Raw genomic sequence first — 18,390 nt, forward strand, 5'->3', positions numbered from 1 at the left:
GCAAAGAGAAGATGGTGGGCAGAAAGATTGACCTTCATCTCCTCTATCAGTCTGTCCTCGAGCTCAGAGACTCTGACCTCTGACCTCCCTGCAGGAGCAGGCCAACCATGAAGTCCAACAATTAATACAGTTTAACATCTTTATATCCTCCAAAAAGGTGATTTATATCTAAAGGATTAAACTTTATTATATAATTTTTGGTTTTACTGCAGTGTGTTGTTAAAACAGCGGGGATTCTGCAACGTGAGAACGAGTCGACACCTCGCTGTGACGTCTTAAAGGCTCCAGTCAACAAGTTGCCAAATGTTTCCCAGTTGCTGCACCAAAGCAATAAAGAGAGGGGGTGGAGGTGAGAATAAAAACAGAGAGACGAGGAGGGAGAAAAAACAGAAGATAAGAGAAAAACTGAGGTGAGAGAGAGGATAAAGAGGAGATAAGTAAAGGAGGAGGAAAGAGAGAAGAGGAAGATTAGGAGGAAAAAAGAAGAGGAGGAGGAGGAGGAGAAGGGCAAGAAATGGAGAAGGGGAGGGAGGAGGAGAAAGCAGCAGTCCAGCCTGTATCTGATTACATAATTGCTCTACAGGATTTGAAACAGGGTCTGCTGCGCAAAAGAAACGCCTCAAAGCAGCAGCACAAGTCCAACTACAGGCAATACTGCAGGAATATTAAGAACCAGGAGGTGAAAACTGCCAAAAGTACAAAAAGATCACAATAAAACAACCAGAAGAGGCGTCCAAACCCACCCAGGAGTCATTTAAGATCAGAAAATGAAGAAAATATGAAACAGGGTGTGAATTAAAGCAGTTTGAGGAGAGTTTTGTGACACCAGAAGAGATAAAAATCACCTTAAAGTCCACAGAAGGTCACTGCAGAGACTCAGAGTCCCTGTGGGGACATCACAGAGGGGAATTGTGGGAATATTCTAGTGTTTTTGCTGTGGGGCTGAGGTCAGCAGAGGAAGACCACGCCTGCACCACCTCTAACAACAACACCATCATCATCATCATCTCCATCTCCATCAGGGGGATAAGAGGAAAAAAAAACATCCATCAGTTTGGAGCTCTGGGTGGAGATGAAGCTGCAGAGTTCATCACAACAACAACAACCAGCAGCAGCAGCCCTGCGCACTTAAAACACACACACACACACACACACACACACACACACACACCAACACAAGTTCGACAGCACGATGGAGACACCGCCGAGAAAAGAGCTCTCTGCTCGGCTTCTCTGCGCGCCAACGAGCCGCTGCTGCACCCCAATAAAGATTAAACCAATAAAACCAGTAAAATGATTTAAATTCTGCTGGTTTAACTGGAGGTTTGGATGATTACCCAGAGGAGGCTTCTGAAACCCGCCACAGCTCCGTCGTGGATGTGGATGCTCCACCAGCAGACTCACAACGAAATAAATCCGTGCAGAATGAAGCAGCAGCGGGACAAACGGCCCGGTTCTCCCCGGCTGTGACTCACCTGAGGGGCGGACAGGAGCGCAGTGGTGTCCGGCTCTGCTGTGCTCTGCTCGGGGCTGAAGGACGGACGGACGCGCTGCTGAACTGAAGCTCGGAGCAAAAACAACGCAGGAGCAGCGAGTCCTCAAATCCACCAATCCTCCTCCTCCTCCTCTTCCTCCCCCCGCCCTCCGTCAGCTCCGCTCCTCTCTGCCTCAGCACGGCCCGGACTGCAGAGCGCGGTGCGCTCGATTCAGACACCGAGCGGCGCCGGCGGGGCGGCGCTACACTGATTTTCATTAAACCTTCAACAGTTTGTCACGTGAAAGACAACAATACAAAACAAGACAAGATGAAAACGGGTAGAAGTCGACACTAAAGCATCGATTCTGATGCCTCCGCCTGCAACAGTTTCATACAACTGACTTTTTGTGTCCCTACACCTGATTGAAACCATTGATTCATTATAAATCCTATTTGCAAGTGTCCCAGGAGTTTGAGAATTATGGCTTATTGATACAATTAATGATGAAAGATTGCAAGGAAAGAGCTATTACCTTTATTACCTAATAGTATCCAACATAGTTATTCAAAAATATATCAAAGTCAAAAAATCGGCCATCTTGAAAGTTGGCCATCTTGAAAGCGTTGGCCTCCAAAATTTAATCAGTTTATGTACCTATTATAGAGTCTTAGCACACAAGATTTGGTGCAAATCCGTCCACCCGTTCAAAAGTTATCGTGCAAACAAAAATCTGTGACGGACGGACGGACAACCAGAGAACAGTATGCCTCCAGCCGGGCGGAGGCCTAAAAGAACAGAGTTAATACAAATGCAGCCACTGGGTTTCACCAACTAATAATTTAATCTAAGATTAGTTCTAGACTAGGTTTAAAATGAAGCAGAGCTCTGTTGCTCAATTAAAACCTAAAATCCTGTTAAGAAAATCCAAGTTTAAGTGATGTAAACTGAAATTAGACAGTTTAATCAGAAATGCTTGCTCACCCAAATTAAAATAAATAAAACAGAGCGAGTATAAAAGTAGTGCTGACCCTGCTCTTAAAAAACAGATTAAATGAAATGATAAAAACATGTCACCTTGTTCCATTTACTTGTTGGCTTTTAAATAATGAACAAAGCTTGTGGAAACTTCACAGATATTTAATTAATTGACTACAGTTAATCTAAAGTTACATTAGTTATTATATTGCTAACAATACGTTGCTAACGTTATACCGCGTGTGACATCTGTCTAACAGCCAGAAACACCTCAATGACTTAAAAATAAAAAGACTAAACTGAATCAAAAATACACATTTTACCTCTAATCAGCTGACTGTCATGACTAATTTAATTTAATTTAATTTATTTAAAGATAATTATAGGCAAATATGAAGTCTGAGTTTGTTTGTTGTTGTTTGTTGGTTTTTAATTACATTTAATGAAAAATCTTTCACATGTCTCTGTAACAGGGATGATAAACTGTCCTGCAGTTTATAAAATGCTTGTATTTGTTTATTCTTTATAAATATGTATCTGTAATAAAGACAGTTGGAAGTCAGTCTGCAGTTTGTTATATTATGGGTGATATCTGAGGAACCTCATAAGGTCAGTAAACTGTCTACGTCACCAGTGGAAAATTTGCTGAACCCACTGAACGAATCACAGTGCAAGTGACAATGCATTTTCAGGGTCTATCTGTGCCATGAGAATGTCTCCACCCCTCAGGGCTGCAGCGAGATGTATATGAAGCGCTCCCCGCTGCTGAAGCCTGAGTGAGAGGCGGAGATTCAGCCAGCAGGGAGGAGGAGGAGGAGGAAGAGGAGGAGGGGTGAGAGTCTGCAGAGACTAAATGATGCCAAACAGGCCTGACTCTGAAAAGTTGTGGATGAGTGAGATTCTGGCAGAATAAAATGTTAGAAAATGATTTAAAACTTACGTCAACTTCTCTGTGATGCTTTGACATAATGACTGGAAACACAGCTGTGGTGTTTTCCCATCATGCCCTCTGTGTTTGAGAGGGGTAATTTAGTGCTGACCCTGCTCTTACCTGCACATTTTAACCACCACATCCTCTCAGAGTCCAGCAGCTCTCTGTCCGAGCACTCATCTCCATCATCAGCCTCCTACTCTGATGAGTCACCAGACATCAACTCCATTTGTGCCTTTCAGTATCACATCACTTTACTCACCTACATCGTCTATAGGAGGAAGGAAGGAGATGGTTTTTGCAGAAACATCCTGGATCCTTTAAACACTGATGATGACTTGCAGGTAAGAAAACATCTGGATGTTCAGGTTAAAACGAGGCTACGTTTGGTGAAGAGTGTAAAGTTTTGAGATGTGCAGTGTCTTTTCAGATGTCACTGTGTCACATTAATGATAAATTCTTAACCATGACTCAGCCAGGAGACGGATGACATGTTGGAAACTGACCAATCAGAGCTTTCACAGGTTTGTGATGTACAGAGGAGATCAGAGGGAGGAGTCAACAACACGGGACACTGTTACACCTGACAGTAATAACAGTGAGTCCATTCAAACACCCAGTTAACAAAAATGAAAAAACAAAAAAAGTTAGCAAAACATTATTTTGTTTACCAGTGACTTAAAAAGTTGTTTTAATTTTATACATCGCCTGCTAGCCAGCCAAAAGGTTTTCAAGCTAGCTAAAATTTACTAGCTAGCTACACAGTAAAATAATAATAATAATAATAATAATAATAATAATAATAATAATAATAATAAATGTATTGCTATTGTTAATCTTATATTGTTTGCTAGTTGGTTAAAACGTTTTGACAAAATCAAAAAAGACTTACACCTTGACTGTGACTTTAAGAAGAATGACACGTGACTTGACTCGGACTTGGGCCTTTTAGCTTGAAAAAGTATGAATCATTTTCTTAATCAACTAACATTAACACTATTCATTTTCAGCAAGTCGACACTTAATTCACTGGATCCACTTTGTTTGAACCAGTCAGACAACAGAGAACCATGAAGGACTAACGTTACATTACTGAGCTTCAGCTGGAAAAAATGACACCAAAGATCATTTTGTTCAGGAACAAAAACTACGAAGTGGTCGACAAAAGACGAACTGCAGGATGAAAAACATGCAGGTTGAAAATAACAGACGGAGACGCAACAATGTCCAATTCTGCTCAATATTTGGAGTTTTACAAAGAACGGTAAGGTAAGATTTAGTGAAGACCACAGTAAGACTAGTTTGAGACTTGAAACTCAAAGTCAAGGACTTGGACTTGTCATGGAACTTAAGTGCAAAGACTTGAGACTTGGTTCTGACGTCCAAAACAGTGACTTGGTCCCATCTTAATGAGCTGGTGGACATAGCGGCACATTTAGCAGCTAAACACCCCAATATTTCCCACAGAAGGTGGTGGAGACAAAAACCAGAACTAAAAGCGAATAAGTACTGAACTGAAACTCCTCTTCTTCCATCACAAGTTCAACCTACCCTCTGGAAATGTGATTTGTTGTAAATGTTGTGTTTGCTGCTTGTTTTTAATGAAAACAAACAGAAAAATAAATCAGTTTTTGCAGGTTTAAATCAGGTAAATCATAAGGTCTGTTTTATACTGAAATATAATTTAAATTGAAATACCGCTGAAAGAATCGTCACATGAAAGTAAAGACTTTTACTTCTGAACCAGATTTAGTCCAGTTTTAACCCAACAGACCTGGACATTTGGACATCATGCTGTCATGTCATGATAGTAAAGATTTTCTGTCACACAAACACTGAGAACGATGCATTCAGGTTCTGAAGGACATCCAACCGTGCAGTGCAGAAGTGTGTGTGTGCATTAACACTGTGTGTGTTGGCAGAATGTGATCTGGCCTTGAAGCTCTTTTTGGCCTCTTCAGTTTGGTCAGAGTGTGTGTGTGTGTGTGTGTGTGTGTGTGTGTGTAGGATTATCACTCAGATACTAGACACCATGTAGAAATGTCCAGCAGACTGCGACCCATATTTGTTTTAGAGAAGAGGAGGGTGAGGAGAAGGTCCGAGGTCATGGAGGTAATTCCCATCATGCAGCAGAACTGTGTCTGACATCACTCTCTGTTTTCTACCTGCTGTTCTTTATTTACGTTCTGCCAACAGTAAAACATGAGCCCTTAAACATCCAGACAACATTTTCACAGTTACTGAAGAGTCCAGTGACAATCACATCCTCCCAAACCAGCTGCTTCTGTCTTCCAACTGGTCAAATTCAGCAGCTCGGACGTCCCCTAAGCTTTGAACTAGTCTACAAAACACTGCTGGAGTTTCCAAACAGCGCTGCAGAATCTCCCAACCTCAGAAACATGTTGTTTCTGTGCCTTCAAACAAACTGTCACTAACCAGAGTTTTAATTCAGGCTGTCCAGCCCAAACTGAGGGGTGGGTGGTGTGTTTTTGTCTCTACATGTTGTCCAACATTCACTGTGGACCTTTCATTTCACTCATCGGACATTAAATCCACCAAATCTGACCGGAGTAAAGCAGAACAGAACAAAAGCTGGTGTTTGTGTTAAATGTCAGCGTTTCTCTCACAGCAGAGTTGGACTCGACTCGAACATGTTGCCTGGTAACAGCTGGCTGTCAGCACCCACTCAGGTGTGTGTAACATGATGAATAAGACTAACTGTGTGGGCAGCTCGAGTGTCGGGCAGATATTCAGAGAGAAAACGGACAGATAGAGCAGAGAAAGAGAGGAAGAGGAGGACAAAAGAGGAGGAAAGAAAAAAGTTTAGAAAGGACGCAGAAGAGGAAGAGGAGGGGAGAAATCTGCAGGAACGAGACGGCATCAACTTTTCTTTTCTCTCTGTATCTCGCTCACAAACGCTTCCAGACAGAGGGGCGTTTCCATGGTGACCACTATGGGATGCCAAGCCGGTTGCCGGGAGAGGAAGAGGCGGAGGAAGAGGAGGAGGAGGAAGGAGAGGTCGAGGCCGGTGGATTTTTTCCAGTTTTTCCCTCAGTGATTGAAGCGTGTGGGTGGGCTCTCTGTCTCTCATGGCAGCAGTGTGAGTGTGGGGGCCGAGGCTGTTTTATTATTATTATTATTATTTGCACCAGATTCTGCAGTGAAACACAAGAGAAAGTGTGAGAGGAAAAGTGCCGCTAGAGGTGGAGGACTATGGGTGTTTGTGTTTGGGAGTGTTTAGGGACAAAATGCAGGGTGGGAAAAGACAGTTTCACATGTCAGTGCCCATGATCTCTGGCACAGCAGCAGGTGGTTCAACGTAAGAGAGAATTTAAATGAGAAAAAGACACCTGGAGAATTTCAAATACATGCTGATGAAAAGGCCGAACAGGTTCAGTGCAGCTCACCTGAACAAAATGTATGGCTTGTTTAAGTGACGTCACACCTCCTGCACCAGGTGGAAATCATCTGGGGTTGGGTTGTGATTAAGGTTGAGCATCAAGAAACAATTCCAAACAAGCATCAGTTCCAAATTTATACACACATTTTTTACTCAAGTAGAAATACTGAGTCAACTTCTTTACTCAAGTAAAAGTGAAAAGGTACGAGCTCTGAAATGTAAAAATGTAATGTAAAAGTAAAATGTGGACGTCTTTTACATCTTTTTCTGTCTTTTTTATGTCTTACTGTTCCGTCCACTAAGGTTGAAATCGGTCTGGATGTTGGGAAGGTGGCAAGAAATGATCCAAAAAAATAATAATCACCAATTCCCCTAAAATGCATTAAACCTTGTCCAGACCTGCACTGCAGAACCAGTCCAAACTATTGGGGACGGCCGTTTATACTGGGACGGTGACATGCAGAAGTCCTGTGCCAACCACAGAGGAGAATATGGGGAGTGTGTCGTGTCCGGTGTAGGATTGTTGGTGGCTGTTCTATTTAGCATTTAGAAATCCCCAGTCGATCAGCAGGCAGCGAGATCTCAGATGGTCTTTTATTGCAAAACAACTCATGAACACGACCCCACGACACTCAGACTCCTTCCTTAGAGCAGCAACCCCAACTCCCAACCCAGAGGAAGAAACCCGCTGTTTGCTGACAGAGAACCACAGCCTCAGTCTTTGAGGCTGACATTTTTTCATGAATCCTGCAGGACACAGGAAGGGAGACAATTTAACTATTCATTCTGTTTTCTTTTTCTTTTTTATTCTGTCCTGTCTGCTCTGGTAGCTGGTGATCAGTGCATGAAAAGTGTGACTGAGGATTCGTGGGAACGGGACAGGAGTCATTCTTCTATGATTGGAACGGGACAGGAATTTTATTTTTTACTCTGGCATGAGATTGGGACAGGATGTGGACACATATATATACTTATACATTAACTTTTAGGAGAATTAAAGAGAGAGACAGGTGCTGTTCTTGATATTTTTCCTTGGAGACATCGACTGCAGCGATTATTCCACTACAGCTCACACACACACACACACACACACACACACACACACACACAGCTCTGTCATGGTGTTTTCATGACAGTAGATGAAGGGTCAACAGTCTGTCCACCTCGTGCTTCAGCAGTGTGTATGTGTGTGTGTGTGTGTGTGTATTATGTAAGTGTGTCATTACATTAAAGATCCTCTTCAAGCACACATTAACAACTAACGCCTCCTCTTCTCTTCTCCTGGTTGTGTGTGTGAGTAATGTCTCGGGATGGGTTGGCATGACGACAAAGCGTCCACTTCTAGCGGTGTATCCAGGGAGAGTTGGTCTCTAAGCACACACATGTACACACACACACACACACACACACACACACAACTGGAGTTGATCTTCACCATGTTTGTTAATTTAATACCAGATATTTTATGACAGAAAAATCATCTGTTTTTAACAGTTTGCCTCCTGCTGAAAGTGATTTTTAAAAGTCTCTGCATTGCTGCAGTAAACGGGAGCTCTGTTCCTGCTGCGTCAGGGTTTTTGTGGTCGTTGCCGTGGCAGCCGATCAGGGATTCTCTCTCGACCGTGATTTAATTGGATCAGACGGCAGGTAATCGGGTCATGTGACCTGCTCTTATGTAACGATAACATCACAGGGGTGTGTTTGTTTGCATCATACATACAGTGACATATGGAGACACAGTGATGGAGTTGAGCTGCAGGAGCAGGGATTCAAACCAGCAACCTGCTGCAGAACTACAACCTGAATGAACCACCAGAGACTAAAGGACACTTCTCGAATGATGTGCATATCTTTTCATATTTCTAACCCTAAAGTGGTCGTGACAGTCATGAGTTTTAACTGAGCTGCAGTGTTTTGAATCATCATAACTTAATCTAATGTAACTGCTACAAACAAAAGTGTGCACCATCACAATAGTGATAAAAATGCTCTAAACTTCTGTAAAGGCTGTAAAGCAGTGGATAAACTGTTCATGTACGTCTCTGGGATAGACAAACTGTTTCCTTAAATTTTTCACAAAAGTCCCCTGTTGTTTTGTTATTTAAACTTTTTTTATGATGATGCAGCACAAACAAGAAATGTTTTCATTCAGGGGTTTAATCAGCAGTAACTCCGATACAGCTGAAATGATATGAAATGGTTAAATGATGCATATTCCTGAAAGTTAAAATAGCAACAGAGGAGAGAAACTGCATTTCAAAGCACAGAGATTCAGTTAGAAGCTGCAGAAGTACTGAGAGCTGAACATATAGAGACTTTCAGAAACATCTTTCTCTTTACTCTCCTGCACACACGAGTATCACAACACTCATTTGTTCGAGGGGGAGACAGGAGGCTCATCAGTGGTTCCCCGCAGCCAGCCAGATGTTACCGCAACCCACTTGGAGGCAGGTTTTGCTTTGACCCCAGTCCAGAGTAGGTCCATTTCGGGCATGGCTCGGTGCAGCTTAGTGCAAAAAACATGGTGCAAAAAATGGAAATGCAAATCAGCGCAGCACAGTTTGACTTGGTGTGGCCAACAGCTGGAAAAGCCCTCTATATTAGTTATTGATCCCCAACCAGCTACCACATCTGGATCGCCCCCTGGTGGCTGGCTGCAGTATAGGTCATATCAGCTGATCTTGGCAGGTCAGAACATGTCATTTGCATCACAGTGAAACAAATATAAATCAGACAGCTGTTTACTGTGAACATACAGGATGGCAGCTGAGGAGGCAGTCCTTCGATGTGAACCAGGACAAACTGCTGATTGGATCACCCAAGATGCATGTTAAACCAGGTATAAACAGGGCCTTTGTCTTTCATTGGCTAACACTGGTAAACTGTCAGGTGTGGCTCTGCTGTACAGATAGATTCATCACACCAAGACTTCTCTTTTATTATGAATAAAATATCACCATCCTCAGCTCACTCACACTGTTGTTATTCAGACTTCAAACCTGAAACTCCAGCTCCAATCTGTCATTCAACAGTCTTCATTCACAGAGTTCACAGGCGCATGAATATAAAACCTACACTCTAATCACTACAGGCACAGATCTGGGGCCTCATTTATAAAACAGACTTGCAATCAAATTTGATCTTAAGCAGAAAACAACATGTAAGTAGCTATTTATAAAACCTTATTTTGATGTGGAAATGATCTTATCTGTAAGCAAAGTGTAGACTCACTTTATGTGATTTTCCTGATGGTTATGCAGAGGTTGCATGTGTGCCTGAGCCTGTGGTGGACGTTGCAGTAATTTTGCATCCCAAAGCAACGTGTTTGTCTTTGTTTGTCAACCTACTATTTAGTCCACTAAACAGGACACCGCAGATTTTAAGGGAAGTTCCATCAGTGGTAAGTTCATTTGAGATATATAGATCACTGATATTTGCGTTACAGATGGACTTCTTAATCGAACTTAAGCACAGCACTGGAAATGGTCCTAAGATTAAGTTCAAGTATAAATCTAAAAACTTTTTTATAGATGAGGCCCAAGTTCATTAGAAGCAGCTCTCAGTGTTTTAGCTCTGGTGAAGGATGAGAAGCTCCTAAAGGTTCATTTGATTGGTTGTTCAGAAGCGAGTCTTGAAGCCGGAGATCTCCAGCTTGTCGATGCTCCTCTCGTTGCTGAAGCGGGCTCTGGTGATCCGACTGGTTGGACTTCCTTCTTTACTCAACCAAACCTTCCTGTAAAGGACACAGACAGTAGAAAATATTAAATATTTTCAACATTAAAACCACCATGATTATGTTGCATATTACTGTATTGTTCTGTTCTGAGACACTGAGACTGTTAACATCTGGTATTAACATGCGTACTAAATTATCTGATCATTTGATTCTTTTTTGCTGAAAATATTTAAAGAACCCTTTTAAAAACCCAACCTCCCACTTTTCATTCCCCTTTCTTTTTTGTTTTAACATAAAACTTGGCATCTTCGGCAGAATCGGGTTTTGTGAGCAGCTGTATTAATCAAGAAGGATCAATAACTGTGATCATTTAACATACGATGATTGGAAAGAACAAATGGAAGGGTTTCTGGATTCAGAAGAATTGGAAGGCCTGCAGAAATTGTGTTGGGAGTCAGATTATTAAGGCCTCAGTGGCTGTTGAGATGTTTTGCTGTGAACCAAAGTGTTGGACAGACAGACTGACGTCATTATCATGGGACTCGCTGCTCATGGGACAAAAATGCAGAAAAAAAAAAAAAAATTAAAATAACACAACCAGCCAGCCCAGGGTCAAACCAGCATCTGGAGATCCAGGGGCATGATGGGAAAATACAAACATTCCTGCAGTTATATTTAACCCTGAGAATCTGAGCGCGTTCTGCAGCAGTTTCACCACCGACTGACTGTTTTTGTGACTGTCAGATGATTCGTGTGTGTGTGTAGATTAGAGGAGATTTCAGGGGATCAGGGTCACATCCACGAAGCTGCACCGACTGAAGCTCAGCCAGAGAGAGAGAGAGAGCAAGCACAAGAACAAGAGGGGAGGTGGGGAGAGAGAGAGAGAGAGAGAGAGAGAGAGAGAGAGAGAGAGAGAGAGAGAGGAGCTGTCCTACTTTTTCTATTTTGGCAAAAAAACAAAACAAAAAAACCTTCCAACTCCATCGACAGTCGACTGATCTGCTGCATGACCTACTACTCTACTGTACACACACACACACACACACACACACACACACACACACACACACACACACACACACACACACAGTAAGGTATTAAGTCTCCAGCAGCTGGATGTTTGTTGGTTTGTAATCTGCCGCCATTTTCCTCCAAAACAACACACTGATCTCTGTGATCCACACACACAGCTGGACTTCTACACTTGTGAGGGCCATCACTGATATTCCTGGTGTGTCTGGTTATTATAACCTAATTTGAGTCCATCACTTCCATCAGTAATAAAAATATATAACCATATAACTATAATAACTAAAAAAAATGTATTTCTTTTTATAGACAAATAAAAAATTAAGGCATAAATTAAAATAAACTGTGATTTTCCTTTAACCATCACAATTGCATGCTGAGAAATAATACAAGCCTCATCCCTAAAACCAAATATTAAACCTCTAAAAGCAACTTGAAGAGTAAGGTCCAAACAAAATGTCCCGAGTAACAAGGTCAGAAATGCAACAAGTCCTCCAAAACTAAAAGACAACATAAGAGGCTGATCAGTTCTTCCAGGATGATCCATTTGGGTGTTTTCTGATCTGACGCCCTATTAGCTGGAGATATCCTTTGTCTTATCCTCCAAAAACTCACAATACCATTTCAAAAATGATTCATATGACAGTGTCCTGATCTGCCGCCTTTATGGTCAACATGTGGTCAGGCACACAGAGAGACTGTGGTTGTGGTCAAAAGAGGAGAACTACTGGTAGAAAACAAGAAACAAACTGGTGTTCTTTGTCAAAGTCAAACATTTTTCAGCCTGCAAACTCAGGCTTGAAAACTTTCTTCTACAAACAGAGTCTGCAGGCAGAAACCGAAACGTCCAGCCTACAAGAGCAAATGAAGCTGAGCAGAAATCCAATCAGGAGGACTGATGATTTTAACACTCACTTATTAGTTCAGCAGTTTTTCATGTACATGAACACAACTTTAACATTTTTTGACAGTATGCATATTTAATATTTAGCATAAATGAGCTTTGAGTCATGTGGCGCAAGTCAAGTTATGTGTGTCACATGTGAAGTAACACTAACATAAAACTTTAGATATTGCTGACTCTTGGTTTCACAGAAACTCTGAGTGTCCTGAGGGGTGAAGAACCTGAACATGAGCAGCTACTGCCTTGTTATCTCTCCACTATCACTGTCCAATAAAGGCATTTTCTCTGATTCTGAAAACAGGATTAAACTTAATCTGTCCAGTTTAAAATAATTTGTGCTGCTGTAACACTGTCACTCTGCAGTAAACAGGTTTCATCTGTCAGCCTTCAAACAAACGCTGCTGCTTTCTGAGTGAGGAGAGACTCCAACAGAGACGGACATTTAAAGAGCACACACGCGCACACACACACACACACACACACACACACACACACACACACACACACACACACACACACACACCGTGTTTCCATCATGTTACAGGATTAATGTAATCCAACTCATGTGAGTGTCAGACACCTGTTACATCTGTTTTTCTCTCCTTTTTCCTGCCATGTTGGATTTTTCTTTTTTTTTTTTTTTACACCTCCACTTGATTTCCCTCCAGCACGTCCTAAAATAGAGAGAATATTTTAGTTTTCTCTTCTGTCTTTTTCTCATCCTTATTTTTCTTATCTTTATGCTGCTTGGCTCTCTGGGAATTTTTTTCTTCTCTGAGAGGAAAAAAGAGGAAACCACCCACTCGTTCACCTCCCACCACCGACTCTCACTCTCATTCTGTCCTTCCTTTCTTACAACTATTTCTCACTTCCTTCACTCTCCTTTTTTTAAAATCTAATTTCTCTTTCTCTTGTTCCCTTCTTGCCCCCCCCCCCCCCTTCCTTCCGTCTCTCATTTCTCCCCTCTTATATTTATGCCCGTTTCTCCTCCTCTCCTCTACCCATCACTTCCCTCCCTCCCCTCCATCCCCTCTTTCTCTGCCCAGAGGACCAGCTGCTTCCTGTTTCCCAGGCCCGGCGGGAAGTGAGGTCGTGGTGAAAGTGGAGTTGAGAGGAAGGACGTGAGGGCGAGTGTGTTATAACAGGGAAAAGATCCTCGTTAGAATGGAAGGAAATAGTAGACTGAGCGTGTGTTTAATCTTTTCAATGAAAGCTTGTGTATAAAAGTCACTGTGAGGTTAAAAATGATTTATTAACTATTTAATCAAATCATGAAACACAGCCAACATCAGCTTTTATTTCCTTCTTATTATATGAAACTCTCCTTTCTGTTCCTGGAGTCATGATCCAAATGTAATCAAACACAGGATTCAATCTCCTGATACATTAAATAAACTTTATTTATAAAATACTCTGCTTCATGTCGTGGTAATCAGAGGTGGACATGACTCCATTACTTGAGTCAAAGTATAGATACTCACAGTCTAATATTACTCCAATATGAATGAAAGTTCAGTCAAAATTTACTCAAGTTAAAGGAATTACCGTAAGTATTCAAAAGTACATTTTGGCCAGTCAGTAGTGACAAAACACATTTAAGCCCCGCCCAGATGATGAGGAAACATTTCAAAGGATATGGAAAAACAAAAACATAGACTTAATATTTGACCCTTTGATAAGGAATCATCTTTATCTGAAGTAGCATCATGAACAAACTGAAGAATAATCCCACAATGGAGTTTTCAAAAATGCAGCAATAGTAGATTTACATATTTAAAAGAAGAAAAGAAACTTCATCTGCTGATTTCCAGGCTGTGCTTCAGTAATGAGTAACAGAAACTTTCATAGAAATGTAAATGAGTCAAAGTACAATATCTGTCTTTAACGTGTAGTGGAGAAAATGAAGTTTGTTACTGTGCAGCTTCTGCTTCAACTCTCAACTGAAATCAAATTTCACACTGAGCTGATAGAAAACGTTCAAGAACAAGCAGATCTTTGCTTCATTTCATCCATTTTAAAGCACAAAGACGTCGCTCTGGAGGGGATTTTCCCACCATCTGCTTTAGAGAAACAAAATTAAAGTCTAAATGAGGCTTTTGATCCGACTCTGGTTCTGGTGGCCCAGAATCATGATAATCATGAACACAGACTGCTGAGCCTGAGACCAAAATGAAAGTTGTCAAGTATGTCTCATTGTACAAATAGTACATTTAAATACCTCCATGTGTCTCCTCTTCTCATTTTGTCTAATAAAAATGATTAACACTCGTCTTTTTACTGTATTTATTCTATTTTTTGGTGATGGTCATAAAAGCAGATGTGGTTCAGTGAACTCCACCCACCTGCCGCCGCAAGGAGCTGAAAACAAACACCAAGAATAATATCACTGTTTCACACTTGTCAGATTTATGTGTGTGTGTTCAGATCCCTGGAGGAGGTGATGTCACCAGGGTGTGGACGTCTCATTTAGATGACATCACTCCCGCCGGACAGAGAGGACGTCAGAGCACACTGAGCTTCAGTTTCATGATTGATTATTGGTTATTATCATGACAGAAAGAGGACAGAGAGGAGGAGACGTTTGTGTTTGTGTAACAACAAAAGCCTGCAGTGATGCATTCATGGACCAGTTTCTGATCAGGTCATTCTGTAAAAAAAAGTATTGTATGGACTGAAGAGGGAGAGATAAACCTGCACAGACTGGACTGTGGTGTTGTGAAGGTGAAGCTCGCCATCTAGTGGCTGAACAAAGTACACAACACAACACAACGCAACACTAGAGGAGCAAAGAAGTGTTAAGATCCTCAGAAAAAGTACTGTGAAAATACTCAACTACAAGTAACAGTCCTGCAGTCAAAACCTTACTTCTGTAAAAGTTTGTGAGTATTTTCAGCAAAATGTACAGAAAAGTTCTCATGTTGCAATAAAATGTTCCCAGTTCCCTGGGCTTATTTTAACAACTTTATATACCGTCGGTTAGTTCAGTCTACAGCAATGCATCATGGTCTATAAGATCATTATACACTGGTAGCTTTGTGGCTCCTGTGAGAACCATGTATCTTTAAAAAGTCATCTTATTTTCATTTTTCAATCTGATCCCAGAGGATTTTTAAACAACAACAAACAAACAATATTTCAACAATGTTTTCTGTTGGAGTTGTATTATTCTAAACTCTGACACCAAGATTTTCATTTTTACTGCAATTTTTACTGTAATGCAAATATCAATCATCAGTTTACTTGATTTTTTAAAGTTTTGTCAGTTTTACTGATGTTGTCTCAAACATTCACATGTGACAGGTTTCTTTTAAATCTGCAAAGGAAAACAAACATGCTGAGTTTTTCATTGTATTGTGTGTCAATAGTAGAGTGTGTACTGGACTCACATCTCATCCACCATGTCAGCAGGACCCTGGACCTGTCCCACCACCGTCCCACTGTAGGTGTTCTTCACCCAGCCGACCAGACCGAGCCGCAGACCCTCCTTCTCTGTGTACTGCAGGGGGGGGGGGGGGGGTGAGAAGGGGTTAATGCTGTAAAGTTTTCTTAACTAACAAAGAACAACAAACTGTGTCTCTATGGTTTAGTGTGGATGGACACAGAGTTTGAATCAAAAAGTAAACTCACAGACAGACGGTAAAATATTTGATTGAGTTGATAAGGTTGAGAACCTCAAGTACAAATACTGCTACATTACTAAAATATTACTCAGTTACAAGTATTTGTGTTAGAAAACTACTTAGGGAAAAGTACAAAGTATTCTAGTAGTAGACTATTAGTAGAGTATTTGTTACTTTTTAGTTGTTGACATTTAATGATTAATCAATCACAGCATTCAATCAAACTCTTTCTCAAGTGATCAGGTCACCTGATTGGCTACAAAAATGCAGATGAAATGTTTGGATATTAATTAAAAATGTACTCAATTATGATTGTAAAAGTAACTATGTAACTACATATTGCGATACATTCTTAAGTATGAGCAAAAGTACAGACTTGAAAGTCTACTTATAAAAGTACAAGCATCCAAACAAAAATACTAAAAATAATAATTATAGTAATTTGAGTATTTGTAATTAGTTACATCCTCCCCTGCTGACTATACATCCCTTTAAGTTCTCCTTCCATTCATTATCTATAACTGTTCATCCTTTGCATTGTTGTGGAGGTTGTAGTTGGTCCCAGCTGTCATTGGACGAGAGGTGAGGTACACCTGGACAGGTAGTCAGTTCATCACAGGGCTGACGACTAGCTGGAGAACGTGGACAGAACCCACACAGAACCCCCTGACGTCTGGCGAGTATAAACCCAGAACCTTCTTGCTGTGAGGCAGCAGTGCTGACCACTGCTCACCACGCGCTCGTGCAAAAAGGCTGTTAGTGAACTGAAATGTAGTTTTGGTTGCAGTATGGTGGCAGAGGAAGCAGCAGGTGGTGATGGGAACAAACAGCTGCGGAAAAAACTCACCATTCTGAAACAGACTCCTGTAAAAATGTAAGAGAGAAAATCAATTAAAATATGAACCAGCAACTATTCATGCTTGTTTGTGAAACTCATTTCACTGTTTATTTGTCATTTTTGCTGATTAATGTTCTTATTTCCACTGACTAAAAGAGAGACAGCTCATTAGGTTTTGTGTTAAATCCATAATAATGTGTCTGCAGACAGTGAGCGTGCAGCAGCAGCAGCTCCGTCCTAAATTAAGCAGCAGATCAGTTTACAGCCTGGACTCACAGAGCAGAGCTGCACAGCAGAGAAGAGAAGAAGAAGAGAGAGAGAGGAGGAGGAGGGTTAAACATACAGACCCTGAACATGACCGAAGATCTCAAAGTCCACTGACACCAGTTGTTTGGTTCCTGCTGATTCACCGTCAGACATCCTGGGAGAAAAACAGGAACTGTCCCTTTAACTAACAGACGAGGAGGCTGGAGAACGAGTGAACGCCGCCTGTGTCTCTCTGCCTCTCTTCAGCTCTCTGCACCAACATGGTCACGTCTTCCTCTGGAGTTTTTAAAGGAAAATCTCACCACCATCACCAGAGAGCACATCCAGTCTGGGATGATGGTATTTGTAGTCCATTAAAACTACAAACACTGTGTTTATATTCATACTGACAGATGTTAGTGTTTTCCTCTGACCCGGATCTGGCTGGGTAGGTTTTAAACGTCCAGTGTGTCAGATTCAGGGGAATTTATTGGCTGAAATGGAAAATAAAATTCATTAATATGTTTTCATTTGTGTATAATCAAATCAATCAATCAATCAAATAAGAATAAGAATTCTCTCTGTGCCTCTCACATTTTGTAGCCACCGTAGGTTCGCCTGCACACTTGGAAGGGAAGGGTGAGGCAATGTGTTTGCAGTATTCCTGGTCTCTTTGAATCTTATGCCCGTAAAGAGACAGTTCACCCCCAAAATTCAAAAGTACAATATATTTTTTCTCTTACCTGCAGTCCTGTTTATCCATCTAGATCAGATGTTTTCACAGTGGGAAGTGGGCCTCAACAGTTGTGCTCCAAACAGTTTCAGCTGAGGCTCAGTGTATGGAAGAAGTTATTAGTTTCCCAAAGGAGAATACATGTGTTTGATTTGGGTAAAAAGATACAGAAATACAGTACTGGAGAATATTACTGCTTTTCTTAGAGTCAAAAACTATTAAATACCTTTGCACAGACGTCCGTTATGTATTTGGTGCAGTCTGAAACATGTCAGACAGTAAAATTAGGATATCATGGCTCAACTGTTGAGTTTCTATGGCGTCAAATAATATGGCAACACTGGAATCAGCTGAAGTACTGACCACGCTGACGCTGCAGAAACATTTCTCCAGAGATTTCCAAAGAACTATTTACTCGCCTCAAACAGCATTTTAACTCCGTCCAGGCAGATTTATCACCACTCAAGGATGAAACCCACACACTCTGTGCAGACCACACAACTTAAAGGACGCACACAGAAAAAGCAGAGTCAACAGCAGTATGTTTAAATTTGTTATTT

The 18,390-nt window shown here is 41.3% G+C and overlaps 2 protein-coding genes across 2 annotated transcripts in view; both read right to left on the reverse strand.

The window, feature by feature from the left end:
* LOC146314999 (spectrin beta chain, non-erythrocytic 1) overlaps window positions 1–1,630 on the reverse strand; it is a 136,812-nt gene extending 135,182 nt beyond the window's left edge. Inside the window, exon 1 of the mRNA XM_084736645.1 lies at window positions 1,476–1,630. The gene's annotated coding sequence lies outside the window, so the exon portion shown is untranslated. The remainder of the gene's footprint in view (window positions 1–1,475) is intronic.
* An 8,710-nt stretch (window positions 1,631–10,340) lies between these two features.
* Window positions 10,341–17,488, reverse strand: acyp2 (acylphosphatase 2, muscle type). Its single transcript, XM_084735730.1, has 4 exons — window positions 17,199–17,488; window positions 16,861–16,877; window positions 15,780–15,889; window positions 10,341–10,517 (listed from the first exon to the last, which is right to left on the reverse strand). Exons 1-4 carry the CDS (start codon window positions 17,269–17,271, stop codon window positions 10,403–10,405), a joined length of 315 nt encoding a protein of 104 aa, XP_084591856.1. The 5' UTR covers window positions 17,272–17,488; the 3' UTR covers window positions 10,341–10,402.
* Between the last annotated feature and the right edge of the window lie 902 nt (window positions 17,489–18,390).

This window comes from Lutjanus erythropterus, chromosome 14 (assembly GCF_056507025.1).
Source record: "Lutjanus erythropterus isolate fLutEry1 chromosome 14, fLutEry1.hap2, whole genome shotgun sequence".
Taxonomy (NCBI): domain Eukaryota; kingdom Metazoa; phylum Chordata; class Actinopteri; order Lutjaniformes; family Lutjanidae; genus Lutjanus; species Lutjanus erythropterus.